The following is a 15,717-nucleotide window of genomic DNA, read 5'->3' as shown; positions in this document are numbered from 1 at the left end:
TGTAATACGATAATAACTTCGACCATCTCAGCGATAATAAATAAGAAACGGAGTAAAGAATACCCGCAGGAGTGCTTGATTCAATTGGCAGCATCTCGTCGACAAAATCGAAGCATTTACAATTAATAAAATATGAACCGAAAACAAATACACCAATCTCCATCTGTCCTCTGTGGGAAATTTACTTGATGCATTTTTGCTGTGTCCATCGGGATTCAAAGCCCAGGATCTAGAAATCCAGATTTATTCGTTCCTTCCAAAGTTTTACGACCTCTCATTAATAGAGTGCCTCTTCTAAGGATTATTATTCCATACAGTGGGGAAATGATCTTTTCCCTTCCTTAATGAGTCCATATTCTTATCTTGTTTGTCCAAGGGATGGAAAGGATAAATTGTTTGCCCATTCCTTCTGTGGGAAAAGGAGTTCGCGAGGCTTTTTCAGAAGAGTGTGCGATGCTGGGCTGTTAAGTTATGGCGAAGTGTTTCGTTATGGCGGAGGGTTTTTACGAAAGGAAATAATGTGCAACAAGTGAATGTAATGATATTAGTAAAAGATAAGAAAAGCTAAATAGGGCTTTGTGGATATAAGGTGTTGGGCGTAGATAGTTTTTAATTTTTTATCTTGTCTCATTCTTATATCAATTTTTTTTTCCTAATTTTGAATTCGTATATTTCATATTTATCATTATTCATCCATATTAGTATTGTGCAAACGCTCTGACATAGGGGAAGCGCCAGAACGCCTGCACCGGGTCGCCCCGTTGTCTGGGCGTCCCGGTTCCGGCATGATTGTTTTTCTATGTTCTATCTGTGAAGTGTGTGAATGTGCCCCCCTGTAAAAAGGGGTTATGCGAGCGAATGTGACACATGAAGTAGCCAAGTCGTACTCTTGACCCTAGTTGGTGGTACTGAAAAAGCAAGAGACGATCTATCAGCGGTCTTGTAAAGTGCCATAAATAACAACAACATTAGTATTGTTTTGCTTTGAGATTATATTTTTAAAACTTATTTCCTGTTTGTAATCCTAAATTCTTAATCATTATTATGTTATGTTAATCCTTAAGTGCATGATTATTTCTTTTGAATTATAGAAAAATAGTCATAGGTAACGTAAAAAATTAATTTAAAAGAAAGGTAATAATATGGTATATTTATTTTGAAAAAAGTTGTATGTAGACTTTTGGCAGCATACAGTATTTCCTAAAAAATTAGCTTGTATACCTAATATAATTTTCAAATAAAACATCAAACATTTATAGCTTATCTGACAACAGATGAGAAATAATTTTTTAGTAATTAGATAGAATCGTTCCTTTATAGGGAACTCGAAAATAGAAACTATCTCTTCATATAACACATTGAACTTCAGCAGCCATCACATTCAAATGTTTAAAAAAAACAACCAAAACGATATTTAAAATCCCCCCCCCAAAGTAAGTCGACATTTTTCTTTTATACATAATTTATTGTTTATGGTTATTAACTATTAACATGCATTCGGAAACGGACACACTCATGATTTTGAATAAAATTAAGTAGAACTAAATGTAGACAATTAGCAACAATATGAATTTAAGAGTTAAATTATGTGACATTTTGTATAGTTTTTGTGTTTCTGGTAACAGTACAATATTTTAATATTTTTAGGATTTAGTTTTCGGTTAATCGATTCATTTTTCTAAAATTTAAATTTATTTTAGATGGAATTTTGTTATCTATTTTTCACTTTTTTGCTGATGTAGTAGTTTTGAAATTCTTAAAATTCATGTATTTGTCGATGGCAGCCCAGCAATTTTATATTTTCAAACCGTAATTATGAAATAATCATTAATTAGAAGAAATTTTAATTCCTTATATAGATATCTATTGCTGAGGAACAATAGATAATTAAAAGTAAAAGAAGATTAAAAAGAAAAGCTGTTTTTAATACACACGTGTGAATGTTTTAAAACAGTCTTCAAATAAGTTGTTTGAACCTCCCCCCCTTGTCTTTCAGAAACGATTATTTTCCTCAAACATGAATTTTTAAAACCTACATTAGTTAATATTTATATAGTTAATGAACTCTAATGTAACGCACTTTGCTGAAACACATATTTGAAATTCTGAAGCATGGTATTTATTTCATTTCAGACCTTCCATGCATCATACTTCAGTCTTACAAATCTCTCTTTTGGAGGTACTATAGAGAGAAACTTGAGACGCACCTGTCGACTATAGAGGCGATATACTACTTCTCAGTAGAATATCACCGTTTGCTGCACCCGGACATGCCCTACGCTGGACAGTTCGACAACTTACTGTTTTTCTTCAAATTCATGTACTTCAAAATAAGAACGATATACGACCCTCTAAAACTCAAAGCATATCAAAGCACCAGTTCAGAAATAGTTGCCGAATTTCAGGAATTGAAAATCTCAAATCAGTCGCAATAACGATTGGTTACTTTTGTCACATATCACTCATTTGATTACTAAGGGGATCACAAAGACTTCTTGTAACCACGCCCCAGTGACATTTTTTTCTAATGACCTGTTTCTTTTCTGTGAGGAAGATGGACTTTATGCCGCTTTTGATGTCATTTTAATAAACAATTGGAACAGGATACTTGTTTTTCTTTTTGTGATAAATGCGTTTTCTGGTGTAGTAGATCACTTTCATGACAACACTGTGTCTTTTGCTCTCATAATACTATTATTGCCATATCATTTTGTAAATCTCACTTTCTCGAATATTTTTTTACTTATTTTCTCGAATTATAGAAGAAATATTGTAATCTTTTCAAAAAATTCGGCCTCGAGATTTTTATGAAACATTTCAGACCTCATTGAATCCGAAAAATACATTTGTGATATTATCTCTACCTGTCTGAACACGATAACTCAAAAACTCTTTGAACTAGACAACTGAAATTTGGTATATGGAACTGGGGCCAAATCTGTAGATTTCTATCAAATTTCGAACAAAATCTGTTCACTTGTCCTCGAGCTGCCAGACTTCCCGAGAATTCGATAATGCTACGAAATTTCCGGGGTTCGTTTGGATAGTGGGGGTTATATGGTGTGAAGAACGCTCAATCAGCAGGCGGCAGTAGAAAATAAAACAACGACGTTTATTTACACGAAGAAACACAGGGCAACACAAAGACGACAACTATATACAGCACACAATTATCTTCAGCCGAGACGTGCAGACAACAGCACACAACAAACTCTAATGCAGACCGTAGCGCACAACTTAATTCAGCACTCACTTGACTCCGTCGCTGCTCCGCTTATCTCTGGAAAGCCAGTTCTTTACCGTCGATCCCGACTACTCTTCGACTCCACTGATCCACCTGCCTGGCAGCTGCAGCTGCTTCCTTTAATAGGTCTCAGGAGGCGGGGCTAGAAGCCTCTCAACCAATCAGGAACGTTCCAGGCGTAATTCGGTTCCTACTGGACGGATCGTGAAAATTCTCGATGTTTCGGGTATAATCTATTTTGTCGCCAAATGGTCGCCAAGCTCTGGGACCTCTTATGGAACCAATTATGCTGGGAAGCAGCATCACAGGTTCGTAACAATAATTTCAAAACGCAACTAAGTTAGATAGACAAAATTTGATGCACAGGTTCAACATCTAAAATACATATACTGATTATATTTTGAGCGAAATCCACTAAACGAACAACTATCTGTCGGTCCGTACTTTTGATTGCATGTAAATGCAATGACTTAAATCCATGGAATTCGGTAATGTTGTTATCTTGTAACTCCAACTATAGTTCCGTGTCAAATTTTGGTGTCAATCTACCGATAAAAAGGCGTCAAAAATACATATTTCCGTAACAGAAGCAGTAAAGATGCTGGATTCACGCCAAAGATCTATGTTTCGTACTTACCATTCACCAATCCATGCAAGGTATTCACAGTTTTACCCAAGGTTCACAATTTAATTGGAGGAAGGAAAATAGAACTTTTAAGGAACAGTATGCGAGAAAGTTTTAGGGAGACTACCCCCTCCCTCCCGCTGTGTTAGGAAGTTTTTAACTTTGATTTCGAATTTTATTTATTTATTTGAGTTTTCAATGCCACGGCATGAATGATGAATTTCTAGTTATTTTAAATGTTTCCACATTTTTAATTTTTATGATAAGAAACGTAATAATATTGGGATATATCTATATCACGGTACCGAATGTGGATTCATGTCAAATAGGGAAGTTATCTAATGGCTGTATGTGAAGTAACTGACATCGCAACAATCAGTGAAAAGTAAATGTACGGTCAATATTGCAATACATTTAAGGCATCATCACAATTTTATTGCAATGTCGCTTTGAAAAATCTTAATGCATGTTAAGATTTCTGATAAGAAAAGAAAAATCTGGAATATAAAGAAATAGCATATCGAACATAGAAATTATAATAATTTATATTTATCATAGTATAATAATTTTATTACATCTTAATATAATTTATATTAACAAATATTTTAGCATTGATCTGGTGATGTTGACATAAAAAATTATTTTTACATCGTTACTCACGACTCAGTTTTTTTGCAAGTTCGAATAATGATGTGAGAAAAAAGGTTTCTTCGTCTATTCAACTCATTTTTTAAAAAACTTTATTTGAGAAATGCAGCTGTTTTCACATCAAAACAGCTTAAAACATAACAAATATTAATGCAATAAAATGTCTCGAACTCCCTAAAGCCACCTTCGCTCTCAACAGTCATTTTTATTTGGCACGGAATTTTTGGCTCATTAACTTAATACGAAAAAAGCCTTTAATTGCTCTAACGTGAACCAACGGTTAGATGTTTTCAGCAGTCGGTCGGATTGGGTTTAATGGGGTGAAGGTAAAGTATGTCCAACAGGTTTTGTATTAAACATATAATATTACTCACGACTCATTAATTATCGACAAATCAAATAAAGATTTTCATAAAAAAAATTGAAAAAATTACATTTAAAAATTTTTTTGAAGGTCTAGGAAAAATTATATATTTTTTCAAAAAAATGTAAAAATTTTGATCTAAATTTTCTCTCTCTTTTTCTTTAAAAAGGACTTTAAAATCACTATGTAAGAAATCTAATATATAAATGTGAATTTTTTGTTTGTTCGTATTTTATGAGCTGCCTTACCGTTCATTCGATTGCGATCAAAACTGCCAATTTATTGCTTTGAACCTAGAAAATCCATGTTTTCCACATGGCCCGTTGTATGTTGCATGCTCACGAGTTGGACAGCCAAGAAATTTATTGGTTTTTGCTGAAGACGGAAAAACAGAAAATATTGTTTGCCCTAAAGCACTTGAATAATAAAGTTTTAAAAAAAAGAATACTATTTATACTGTTCCTTTATATATCATTCAGTTTCAAAGAATGTAATCATTGACGACTAGAAAATAAATATCATTCTGTCTGTCATTCCTAATCAAACAGGATAGCTATTTCAATCGATATTTCCAAAATTATTTCCAGCTAGTGTATTATAAAATTGAAATTTTCAAGAGGGACAGATTTTAGTTAGAATGGGAGTACCTGTTGTAGAGAGTTTCAGTGTTATGACATTAACACTGAAACATCGCCAGCGATTTTTTCCCATCCTTTAAAATACACCCGTGTTAAAAATGGGTGCAGTAAAAGTATAATTTATTTACTTTTTTACTTTCACCTTACATTTTTTATAGAATCGAAGAACAGGTTGGAGTTATTATTTATCTGCTAAATATATTCGAAATTAGATATTTATACATTTTGTAGATCAGTTTAACCGCTTAACTGTTTTATCCGAGTGCCATACGTGCATCGATTTGTCGAATTTTGATAGTTGTAAGCAAAATAATAAACCATTCATAACGATTATAATTCAATATTAAAATTACTTCGAATACATAGATAAGTCCAGTTTTCAATGGATTTCCACTTGAATCAAAATAAAAAAATATTCCCAAAATAGAAGATGTCATCTTATTAGATAGTAAAGAAAATGAAGTGGTTAACTCAATATTCAGTATCAAATATTATAAATGAATGGGAAAGATAAAAATAATGCCGATTTCTTAAATTCCATTCACAAGTGCATACAATAAAAAATTCCATTCTGCAAACCGTAAGAAGAATATTCCATTTTTCTGGAAATTTAAGACACTCCTTCCTGTCTGTCATTTCCTCTTCTAATTTCATCAGAGTTAATATTATAAGGATGAAAGAAAAAGCTAATGATGCGAGTTTTTTTTAACAAGATATTACATGTTTAGGTTAAAAAGCAGTCGAAGTTAAAGATGAAAGGATCGAAATCATTTTTTTCAATTCCAGATTACTAAGCATTTGCATCTACCGTAAAACTTTCATGTATGAAAAGGCAACAGTTGTCTATTTTGAATTATCTATCTATTCCGATCGCAAAGGAGTTACGGGGGAAATAAGAATGTCAATCTCCTTTGAAAATGAACGAATTACATTTATGTTCGCCGCCGAGATTTTCACTCTTCTTGCACAACATATTTTATGACCATTCTAATTAGATTTATACAACGAATTATTTTATTCAAAAATTAAGCAAGTACAAAGCTTTATTTGTACATTATGTATAACTTTCGAACGACGGGTGATTTGAGTTTCTAGGAATCAAGACAGATGAAGACCTGCTCAAATTTTTGTTAAGTTATATCATGAGAACCATTTTCAGTAGGTAGTATTCCTATAAGAAATTTGCCTAAATAATTGCCATAAATTACAAATATGTTTTTTTCTGTAATAATTCATTAATTACCGCTAATGTTTTAAATGAATAAAGGCTTTGATAATTTGGTAATGATAAATGTATTGTGGACATCCGGCAGAGGCTTGACGATTAAAAGAATAGGTCTAATCAAATATTATAGAAGGGAGTATTTTACAAGTTTGCTAAGTAAAAAAAGGTTTTGTATTCATTTTAGGGAAAATGGTGTTATAATGCTGAAGTAATGTAGAACTATTGGTAGGTTAGATGCTAGTCAGCCTAGATAACAGCTCACTTCATATTTGCGAGCATTCTGAGTGGTAGTAATTGCTTCTATCACCAAGAAACTACACTAAGACAACGCAAAATAATAATCGGGACATTTTAACAATATTTCCGGTTTTTAATTGTAAAAACTTCATTTAATTACATTTTTTTTTTCTCATCGGAGTATAGCTATTTATTTTAAACCTAATGCTGTTGTTTTATAAATTTGGGATTTTGGAAAATCCTGTCAGCTTATGCTTTTGTTTCATTTTTCAATATTATTAATAAAAACAGTTTAGAAAAGTATCGTTATTAAAATATTGTATTAAAACCTATCATATAACTATATTACACAATTTTTCATTTATCATTAACTAATGTTTCATTATTTGGTTTATCACTTAAATATATAATCGGAAAAATATTCCAAAAAAGGAAATGTAAAAATGTCATTACTGATGAAGATCGAAACAGTATAATAAAAAAATAAATACCAATTTATTTCGAAAATGCCTGCTTTCTGATTTTATTTTAAAGGAATATTTCTAGTTTTGAATAATAAAATTTTGAAAAGCACAGAATACTTGAAATTCTTCTGATTTCGAAAATATAATTTGACACCTCGTTAATCTCCAGAAGATTGGCACAGAATTCAAACCCCGCAGCTAGCAAACGTATTAAAGTAATCCTTCTTTCCTTTTAGTTTTGCATCTGTAAATAGGATTATAATTCAGAAACTAGCGATGAAAAGTTGCAAGACTTATTTCAAGTTCTTTATAGAATCACCATGCAATAATGAAACATTTGAAAAATTTTTAACATGCTTATTTATCGAAAATCAATGTCACTTTCTGCTCAAATAAACTCATTATTAAGTTTAAAGTTTTGTCAAAATTTAATGTGTATCAAAACAAAAAAAAAAGTTACCTGCCACCAGTTTTATTTTTTCATGCTTGTAACCTTGAAATTTGCAATCGATTTTTTATTCACTTCGTGTCCCGTTCTAAAATTTTGTACAGGTATTCAATTCCTTTCACAATAGAATACTTAAATATGCTTTCTTTATTATTCAAATAAAACATTTATTTATCTAAAAATTAATTTCACAGAGGCGTTGCCATCTTAAATTCTATTTGAGAAATTTGAATTCATGATATTTATAGTGATGAATTCTGAAATATATTAAAGACTAAAATATAGAATGTTATAGAAACCCTCTTTTATTAATTTAAGAAATGTAAGAAATAAAAATTGTTAAACGGAAATTTAGCATTCTCTTAGAAACACAATAAAGACAAGTTAAAATTTCGAACATTAATTAAAATTTTTAAAAAATATAAATGTTTTTAAAATTCCGGTTTATTTAGAGTATTTTTTTTTTTTATCAACCTAGGTATTTTAAGATTTTCTTTTGACATTCATATTTATCAGTAAAAGTAAAACTAATATTCCTAATGCAACGTTAAAAATGTTTTTTTTAATTATTACACATTTATATCATATTTAAGTGAAGAACAATTTTTGAAATTGTATATTGTTCCAGAGCTAGAAAAATAGAAATACTGTAGAACTCTATATTAGAAATATGGAAAATAGTATGGATTGAAATAAAATTCATGTTTCAGTAAATTTGGTAAATATTTTCAGTAAAATACTTGTCCTTTAAGTAAATAATTTTTGCCACTAGTTACTGTGATATAATAATATGTACCAATTTTTGAAAATATCATAGGTAGCTTTTCATTTTTTGATATATTACTTTCTTATGTTTTAAGAAAAAGTATTGCAATCGTTAAAGCACTCAAGGATTTAATGAATCTCCTCGTATTCAGATTTCACTGAGTTCGCAAAACAGACTTTTTGGAATTATGTCTGTCTGTTATCAGGATAATAAAATAATAAACAGCTTTGACCTTTACTGATGAAAATTTATATATCGTATTTTTTTATTTAATGGAAAATTTATATGCAATTGAATGAAATCACTCAAGGAAGTTCTTACATTTATCCCAGTGCATGGAGACACAATAACTAAAAAATACAAAGATCGGCATAATAAAATTTGGTTCACAATTTCAGCATTTGCTACATGTATGCGAATTGAATTTTAGTTTGAATTTTTTCGGGCTTCGTCGCTTGTTGATCTATAAATTCGTATACATGTAGCACAATAGCAAAAATGCTGTGATAGAGGGAAATGAAATTTGGTATACGATTTTATTAATAAATTGTAATTTTCTGTCAAATTTTGGTTTTAATCGCTTAAAAAAAACCAGCAGGAATAGTCGCTCCAAATCTGCTGTATATATGATATTTCCTCTCCTTCTTCGGTAAAGCCATGAATGCCTACTATGACACTGGCGAACAGTAGTTACGAAATACAGATATACGTGATTTAACCTTTTTACTGAATCTATCGTGCGATCTTACATGATTTGTTTTTCGATTTATCTCTTGGCATGCGGCTTATAGTATTATTATTATTATTATTATTTTGGTTTGCTTTAGGTGTATTTTTTTTTTCCACCTGAGTGAAATTAAAATTTATCATAGAACTATAATTGTAGTTCACAAAATCATATACCTTATTTCATATATTTATTTAAATCATTGCATATTTTAGTTTTCATGTTAGTATGAATTGAAAGTAGATCGACAGATAATCAGCTCTGATAGATCTGGTTCAAAATTCAATAAGAATCTACCATTTCATATACTAAATTTTATTCGTCTAGCTCTTCAGAGTTAGAATTTACACTGAATTCCGTGGAATGAATTTCGCTCAAAATATGGTGTAAATTTCATACACCAAATTTCGCCCCACTCCACCTCATAGAATTTTTGAGTTATCTTTGTCACAGACAAACATAATGGCAGAAATATATTTTTCGATCTCAAATAAGTCTGAAACACGGAGTTTCGACAAAAAATTCGAATTGGATATTTTGACGATTTTAATATTACATTTCTACGTCGTATATGAGAACGTAAAAAAAGAAGCATCCAAAATGCATACTCGGTTTTCTTTACTGTATTACATAAGTACAAAACGCTCATGAGCAGAATTCTGCTCTTAATAATCTGAGCATTCGTGGCGTACACTTTCTTATTGAAGATCCCAAGTTTTTATACGAAATTTTTATAACATCTTTTTTTGGGAATTGGTGATCCGCTGGTTTTTCTCTGTTTCTTCCAAGAGAGACCTCCTTTATTCAAATCAGAGATTTGGATTGGCGTAGTATAGCCGAATATAGCTAGCTCTTGCACCAATAAACCACACAACAACAACAAATATTGAGACCCCTTACCTCATGGATATAGAAAAATTGAAAAGTCTGCTGGTGCTCGTAGAGAATTATTCGCTCCACAGCCCATTTTTTTCAGTCGCTGTCTGTGCCAAATATAAGTGCAATTGTGGGTTTTAATATGAGAAGTGAAGATCGAAATAGTTATTTAATTGGCAATGAAAGTGGCCAAATTACTGGAAGGTAAATTCCACCTAAGTGGCAAGTACTTTCGATCGTATTTTATAATTTATGAGAGGTTAGACTTCCCTTAAGTGAAAGTGCAGTTCGAATGTTTCATTTTTGGGGAGAAAACGAAGATTGTTATTTCTTCTTTCTCCTACATAAGGGGTACTGTATAGGAAAAATTATGACGCTGTACTTTTAGTGGAGCTTTTTCAAAAAATCTTCATAAGTGAAGCGTGCTGAAAGAAAATGATCCCAAGTTTGTACAAAAATTGAAAAAAAAAAAAAAAATCATGGAGTCTTGAGAGCAAGGATGATTATAGTAGGGAATTCCATCTGAAGTTAGCGAAGTGTGAAGATATTACACTACATTAGATGGCATTACATCCCGACCCCGTACGTGAAGACAGGACATAAAATTCATATCTATAAAGCAATAATATTTCTAAAGTAGTATCCAAATCGAAAGATGACGCATTTTTTCCTATCGACACTACATACGTGCTAAGAAGTTTTTCTGATAATAAGTTTCATCAAGACACTTATATAGCCCAAATGTTATTTTAAAAAAAGTTCAGTGGATTATATAATTAGCTGAAAAAAGGCAATTCAATTGGTTGTTGTTAATATTTGAACAAAATATGTAGTGAGAGCAAAATGCTGAATTAATTGAATTATTTTTTTCAACGTATAGAGAAATAAAAAAATTGAAGCACTATTGTTGGGAGCACGCATGTATAATTTTTATTCTAGGAATGCAGACTCGACTATCAAAATCAGATCTGTAGAGGTTTTATATCATGTTCGTTGGATAGCAATATCATTTCAACTGTTTAATGTGTTTTTATTTATTTAGATAATAACTGGCTTTAAAGAGGAATGTGTGCTGCCTATGATGGTGTATGTTAAAACATGGTTGAATAGTTAGTTCATCCGCTATCGATGTATGCTGTAATCCTTTTAAAATTTTTAAAGAAAGAAAATATAATTAAGGTCATTTCATCATTTATTTTAAAGAAATCTTACATTCTCTCTGATATTTAAATTTCATGTAAAACAATAGTCATTTTTTGATAAAAATGTTTGTAGTGATTGGATTTTGAAGCGTTAGAAAATAAACGTTCATAGATGGCGCTAGGCAACTAGCGCGAGTGTAATTAAAAGAGTGATGTCATTCGAGTGTTTGCTCTTGGAGGAGAAGGAGTTACTGAGCAGAGTAACTCGAACGAATCTGCAATAAATTTGTTAAGTTTTCTATTTTCCTCTTCATTGAAAGCACTCACGAACCAGCCACGACAATGTTAATATGGCATCTGAAAAGCATAATATGGTAGAAAATAAAATTAAAGTGGGAAAATCTTAATACGAAAGAAAATATATTACTCATCCTATTGAAGTTATCTTTTTATTAACAAAATTTTAGTTTTAATACTTTATATTTTATTTATTCAAAATACTTTATATTTTATTTATTTTATTTGGTATTAATCTTTGATTTTGTTAAAAAAAATTTTTTTATCATTTATCAAATGTTTAACAAGTTTCTTAATTAATATTTAAAAATTTAAGTCATTCAGGATTTTTATATATGACGCCCAATGACTTCAATGTTGATGTTTCCTTTAACAATTACTTTTCTTTGTATTAATTTAAATTGGGTGTTTACACTAGCTTTCTAAATTTCAGTGCATATGTTTGGGATTAGCACTATTCGTATTTAAAGTTACAAGAAACAAGTATTGACAGTAATTCGGATTTCAGAGAGGTAAAATGGATGCACAATTTTAATGTACTCTTAACATTGCAAATATAGATTAAGAGCAGCAGTAGTTTCTTCTAATTTACATTTTAAGTGTTCTAAGAGTCCGCCCCATTTTTTAAAAATTAAAGTGCTTTGTAAAGGTTTTATATCAAATGCTATTAAAGAAATAATGAGTGTATTGAAATTTTCAAATATTTCTTAAATTAATTTTCGATTTATTTAAACAAATAATTTTTTTCCTCAAAATGCAATGATTTGAAATTTTCTTACTCTACCAAATAATTGTGAGGTACATCGAATTTTTTTCGTAATTTTAAATTAATTAAAATTTATGGTGATAATTTAAACTCTGAAATCTATTATTCTTGTGAATTTTATTTTTTCCAAAGCTACGACTTTCTTATATGCCCCGTGTTTCCACTCATTATTGAATAATATTGCTATTTTCTTTTCTTCATTTTAAACGTTAAAATGTGTGCTAATAATTTCAATTCTGAAATATATATTTCTGGTATCTTTTGCATCGTTGACGAAATCCCTTTTACGTAAAAGTGACATCGACTGTTCCTTTTCTTATGTCTAGCTTATTTCACATCACAAATATAAATGTGCATATCTTCAAAAATTGCAGCTGGGTTTTGGGATTTTACTATGCACCCTACATAAACCCTCGCACTTAAATGCAATACTAAAAATCGAAGGGAAAAAATCGCTTAGAATTTTAAGTTTGGAGATACCTGGTATTGGAATCCCTGGTGATCGTTTTCTGGTCTTTTTTGCCATGTCTACTGTCTGCTGTTAAACTTTATGTAACCAAAACTTTCTCCATTTTCATTGGCCACCATGAAATATAAGAAAATACAACATTGACCTTTCCAACAGTGACGCTTGTTTTCAAATATGAAGAAAAATATGTATTGTGGGGGTGTTCCCGAGGGCCTTCTTGCGGATCTCTTAAAAATGTGGCCCTATGACTTTATTCAGAACCTTTACTACTATTTGAGAGAATATGTTTTTATACTTTGCATATGACTGGTAGAAAGCTCTAATAGCAATTTTCCTTAATCCTCTTCCTGCCTGCGTCACATATATGTGGTGCTTGAATTTTATTTTTTTTATTTTTGCATACTTTTGTTTATAAGTAATGTTGATTATTAGTTTATGATAAATATTTGTAAGATAGATAGTTTTTTGTTATAAAACAATAAAGTTCATATTTTATTTTCGGATATACTATATATTTTTTAAACCATTGGGGAAAAAATTTAAAAATTTTTTCGCGTACTCTCAAATAAAGGTGTTACCTCAGAGAACGCCTAAATTGGCCTTATATAGTTCCAAAATATTTACTTTTGGCGTGAATTTACCATTTTTGTTGAATCTATCGTCCCATTCCTGGCTAGTTTTTTTGGCGGTTCATCTCTGGTATGCGGTTAATAGTATCCTAAAATAGAGTTTGTATTTTAGACGCATTTTTGTCAACCGATGGAAATAAAAATTTGACACAAAATTATATTTGTAGTCTCAAAAAAACACATCAAATTTGATATATGCAAGTCATTGCGTTTTTCAGTTATCACGTTTGCATGTTTCTAAAAGTACAGACCGGCAGACGGTCAATCCCTTGTTAGATTTGGTTGAAAATTTGAAAAGTGCCTAAGCTATAGATGCTAAATCTCTGTGCCGAAGTTTATCTTTCTAGCTCTCTTCGTTTTGTAATTATCGTGTTAACTTAAATTTGAACAACCGGACAGATCCATTTCCTCTAAATAGATTTTTGCTCAAAATTTGATAGAAATCTGTAAGTTTGATCTGTAAAGACCGTCTACCAAATTTCAACTATCTAGCTCAAAGCGCTTCTAAATTATCTTTGTCATAGATGGACATTTTTCCAGAAATTCGTTTCTCGAACTCGGGGATATCTAAAACGTGGAAGTTCATCGAAATCTCGAGTTCGAGTTGTTTGATGATTATAATACTTTCTCTATACTACGTATGCGAGAAAGTACAAAAGTATACTGTTGATATACTCTCAAAAGGACAAAATCAAATGAACCAGTCAATGTGTTCTTAATGTTTTAATATGTCGTCTCTATAACTGAAAACTTTATACATCATCAATATATTATTTTGTTTTTCCTTTCCAATTTATTTCATTTCTTTTCATTCGTCATATTTAATTAATAAAATGTTTGGGCTGTACTAGCGGATTTTTTACTCAAGGCAACAGTAGCGAATGGATTTTCTACAAAAATAGAGGGGTTTTCATATAATCTATTAAAAGAGTATGGGAAATCTATATAATTCCTTTTAAACAGGGACTTTTATTTACATGAATAAATTTCTTATTCGTTCTCATTTAACAAATCGGTAATTCCCAGTTTTTAGTGTGTCAAGTCGATCGTTTCGTATAAATTTAATTCTCCGTTCTGATGGAGTTTTTTTTTTTTTTCCCTTGAATTTTACGTGCATTTTTTCCTATTAATTTTAGATTTTTAAATCATCAATATCAAAATATATTTTGAATCTGCTTCCTGTTTCCGAAAATACGGGATACATTTTGAAATAATTTTTTGCTGGAATGCAATTTATCTCATTATTAGTTAAGTAGAGAAAATTAAATTTATTGATACTATAAATAAACAAAAAATTTTAAAAAATGAAGTAAGTTGGTGCTTTATTTAAGGATTCTTGATAAATATTCATTTCTCTGGTAACCGTTATGCTGTTAATCATTTTATTTATTTATTTAAAAAAAAAAAGCTTTAAAAAATTTCATTTAATTCCTATAGTTGAATATTCTTTCTTTACAATGCAACACTACTTTCATTGAAATGACTCATTTTTGAAATACATTGACTATTGTAATTATTTTAGATATTTTGCTTCCTAAAATCTTTTGATTAAATTTAATAAAAAAATGCTTGTATTCTATTATTCTATTTTTTTGGATCATTTTATGGCCACTCTCAGATAAAAATAAAGCTGATTGATCATTAATTATTTTTATTTTATTTATTAATCTGTAATCTTTTTTTTAAACGAATGAACATATTTCTAATTGCATTTAACATATTTTTACACAGGCGGAGTATTATTTATTTGTAAATATATTATTAAAAGACATTTAATGAATGTATAGCTTCGTATTTCATTTCAATAATATTTTCCAATTTTGTCTTTTTCTTTTATTCGTTTCTTCGAATGAGTTTATGATTTCGACTTTATCTGTGGGACCAGTTTCGTTACTTACTAAGATAGTAAAAAAATAAGCTCAATAAATATTTACTTATATATTTAAAATAATTAGATTAAAGAACTCCCCCAGCTTCCATCCGTGATCAAGTTTCATCATTTTTTATTTTATATGAGAGCTTACCCACAATTACTATTCTCCATTTTTTGAACAAAATCTCGAAGATAATATTTACATATTACATTACTGCACATTCTTACTGAAGAAACAGAGTCACTTTCTTACAACCGGTAAACCATTTCCACCGATTT

At 30.3% G+C, this 15,717-nt stretch overlaps 1 protein-coding gene across 2 annotated transcripts in view; it reads left to right on the top strand.

The window, feature by feature from the left end:
• Positions 1–15,717, top strand: part of LOC129981410 (tRNA-uridine aminocarboxypropyltransferase 1-like) — an 87,370-nt gene that overhangs the window by 70,620 nt on the left and 1,033 nt on the right. Inside the window, exon 5 of one of the 2 annotated variants that reach the window (XM_056092243.1) lies at positions 2,134–2,597. The exons of the other annotated variant lie outside the window; for it this stretch is intronic. Coding sequence (XP_055948218.1) covers positions 2,134–2,435 — 302 coding nt within the window. The 3' untranslated portion in view covers positions 2,436–2,597. Of the gene's footprint in view, positions 1–2,133; positions 2,598–15,717 lie in introns of those variants that run through there. 2 annotated transcript variants of the gene reach the window in all.

The sequence above is a fragment of the Argiope bruennichi genome, chromosome 8, assembly GCF_947563725.1.
Source record: "Argiope bruennichi chromosome 8, qqArgBrue1.1, whole genome shotgun sequence".
NCBI lineage: Eukaryota > Metazoa > Arthropoda > Arachnida > Araneae > Araneidae > Argiope > Argiope bruennichi.
This window is presented reverse-complemented; position numbering and strand designations above follow the sequence as displayed.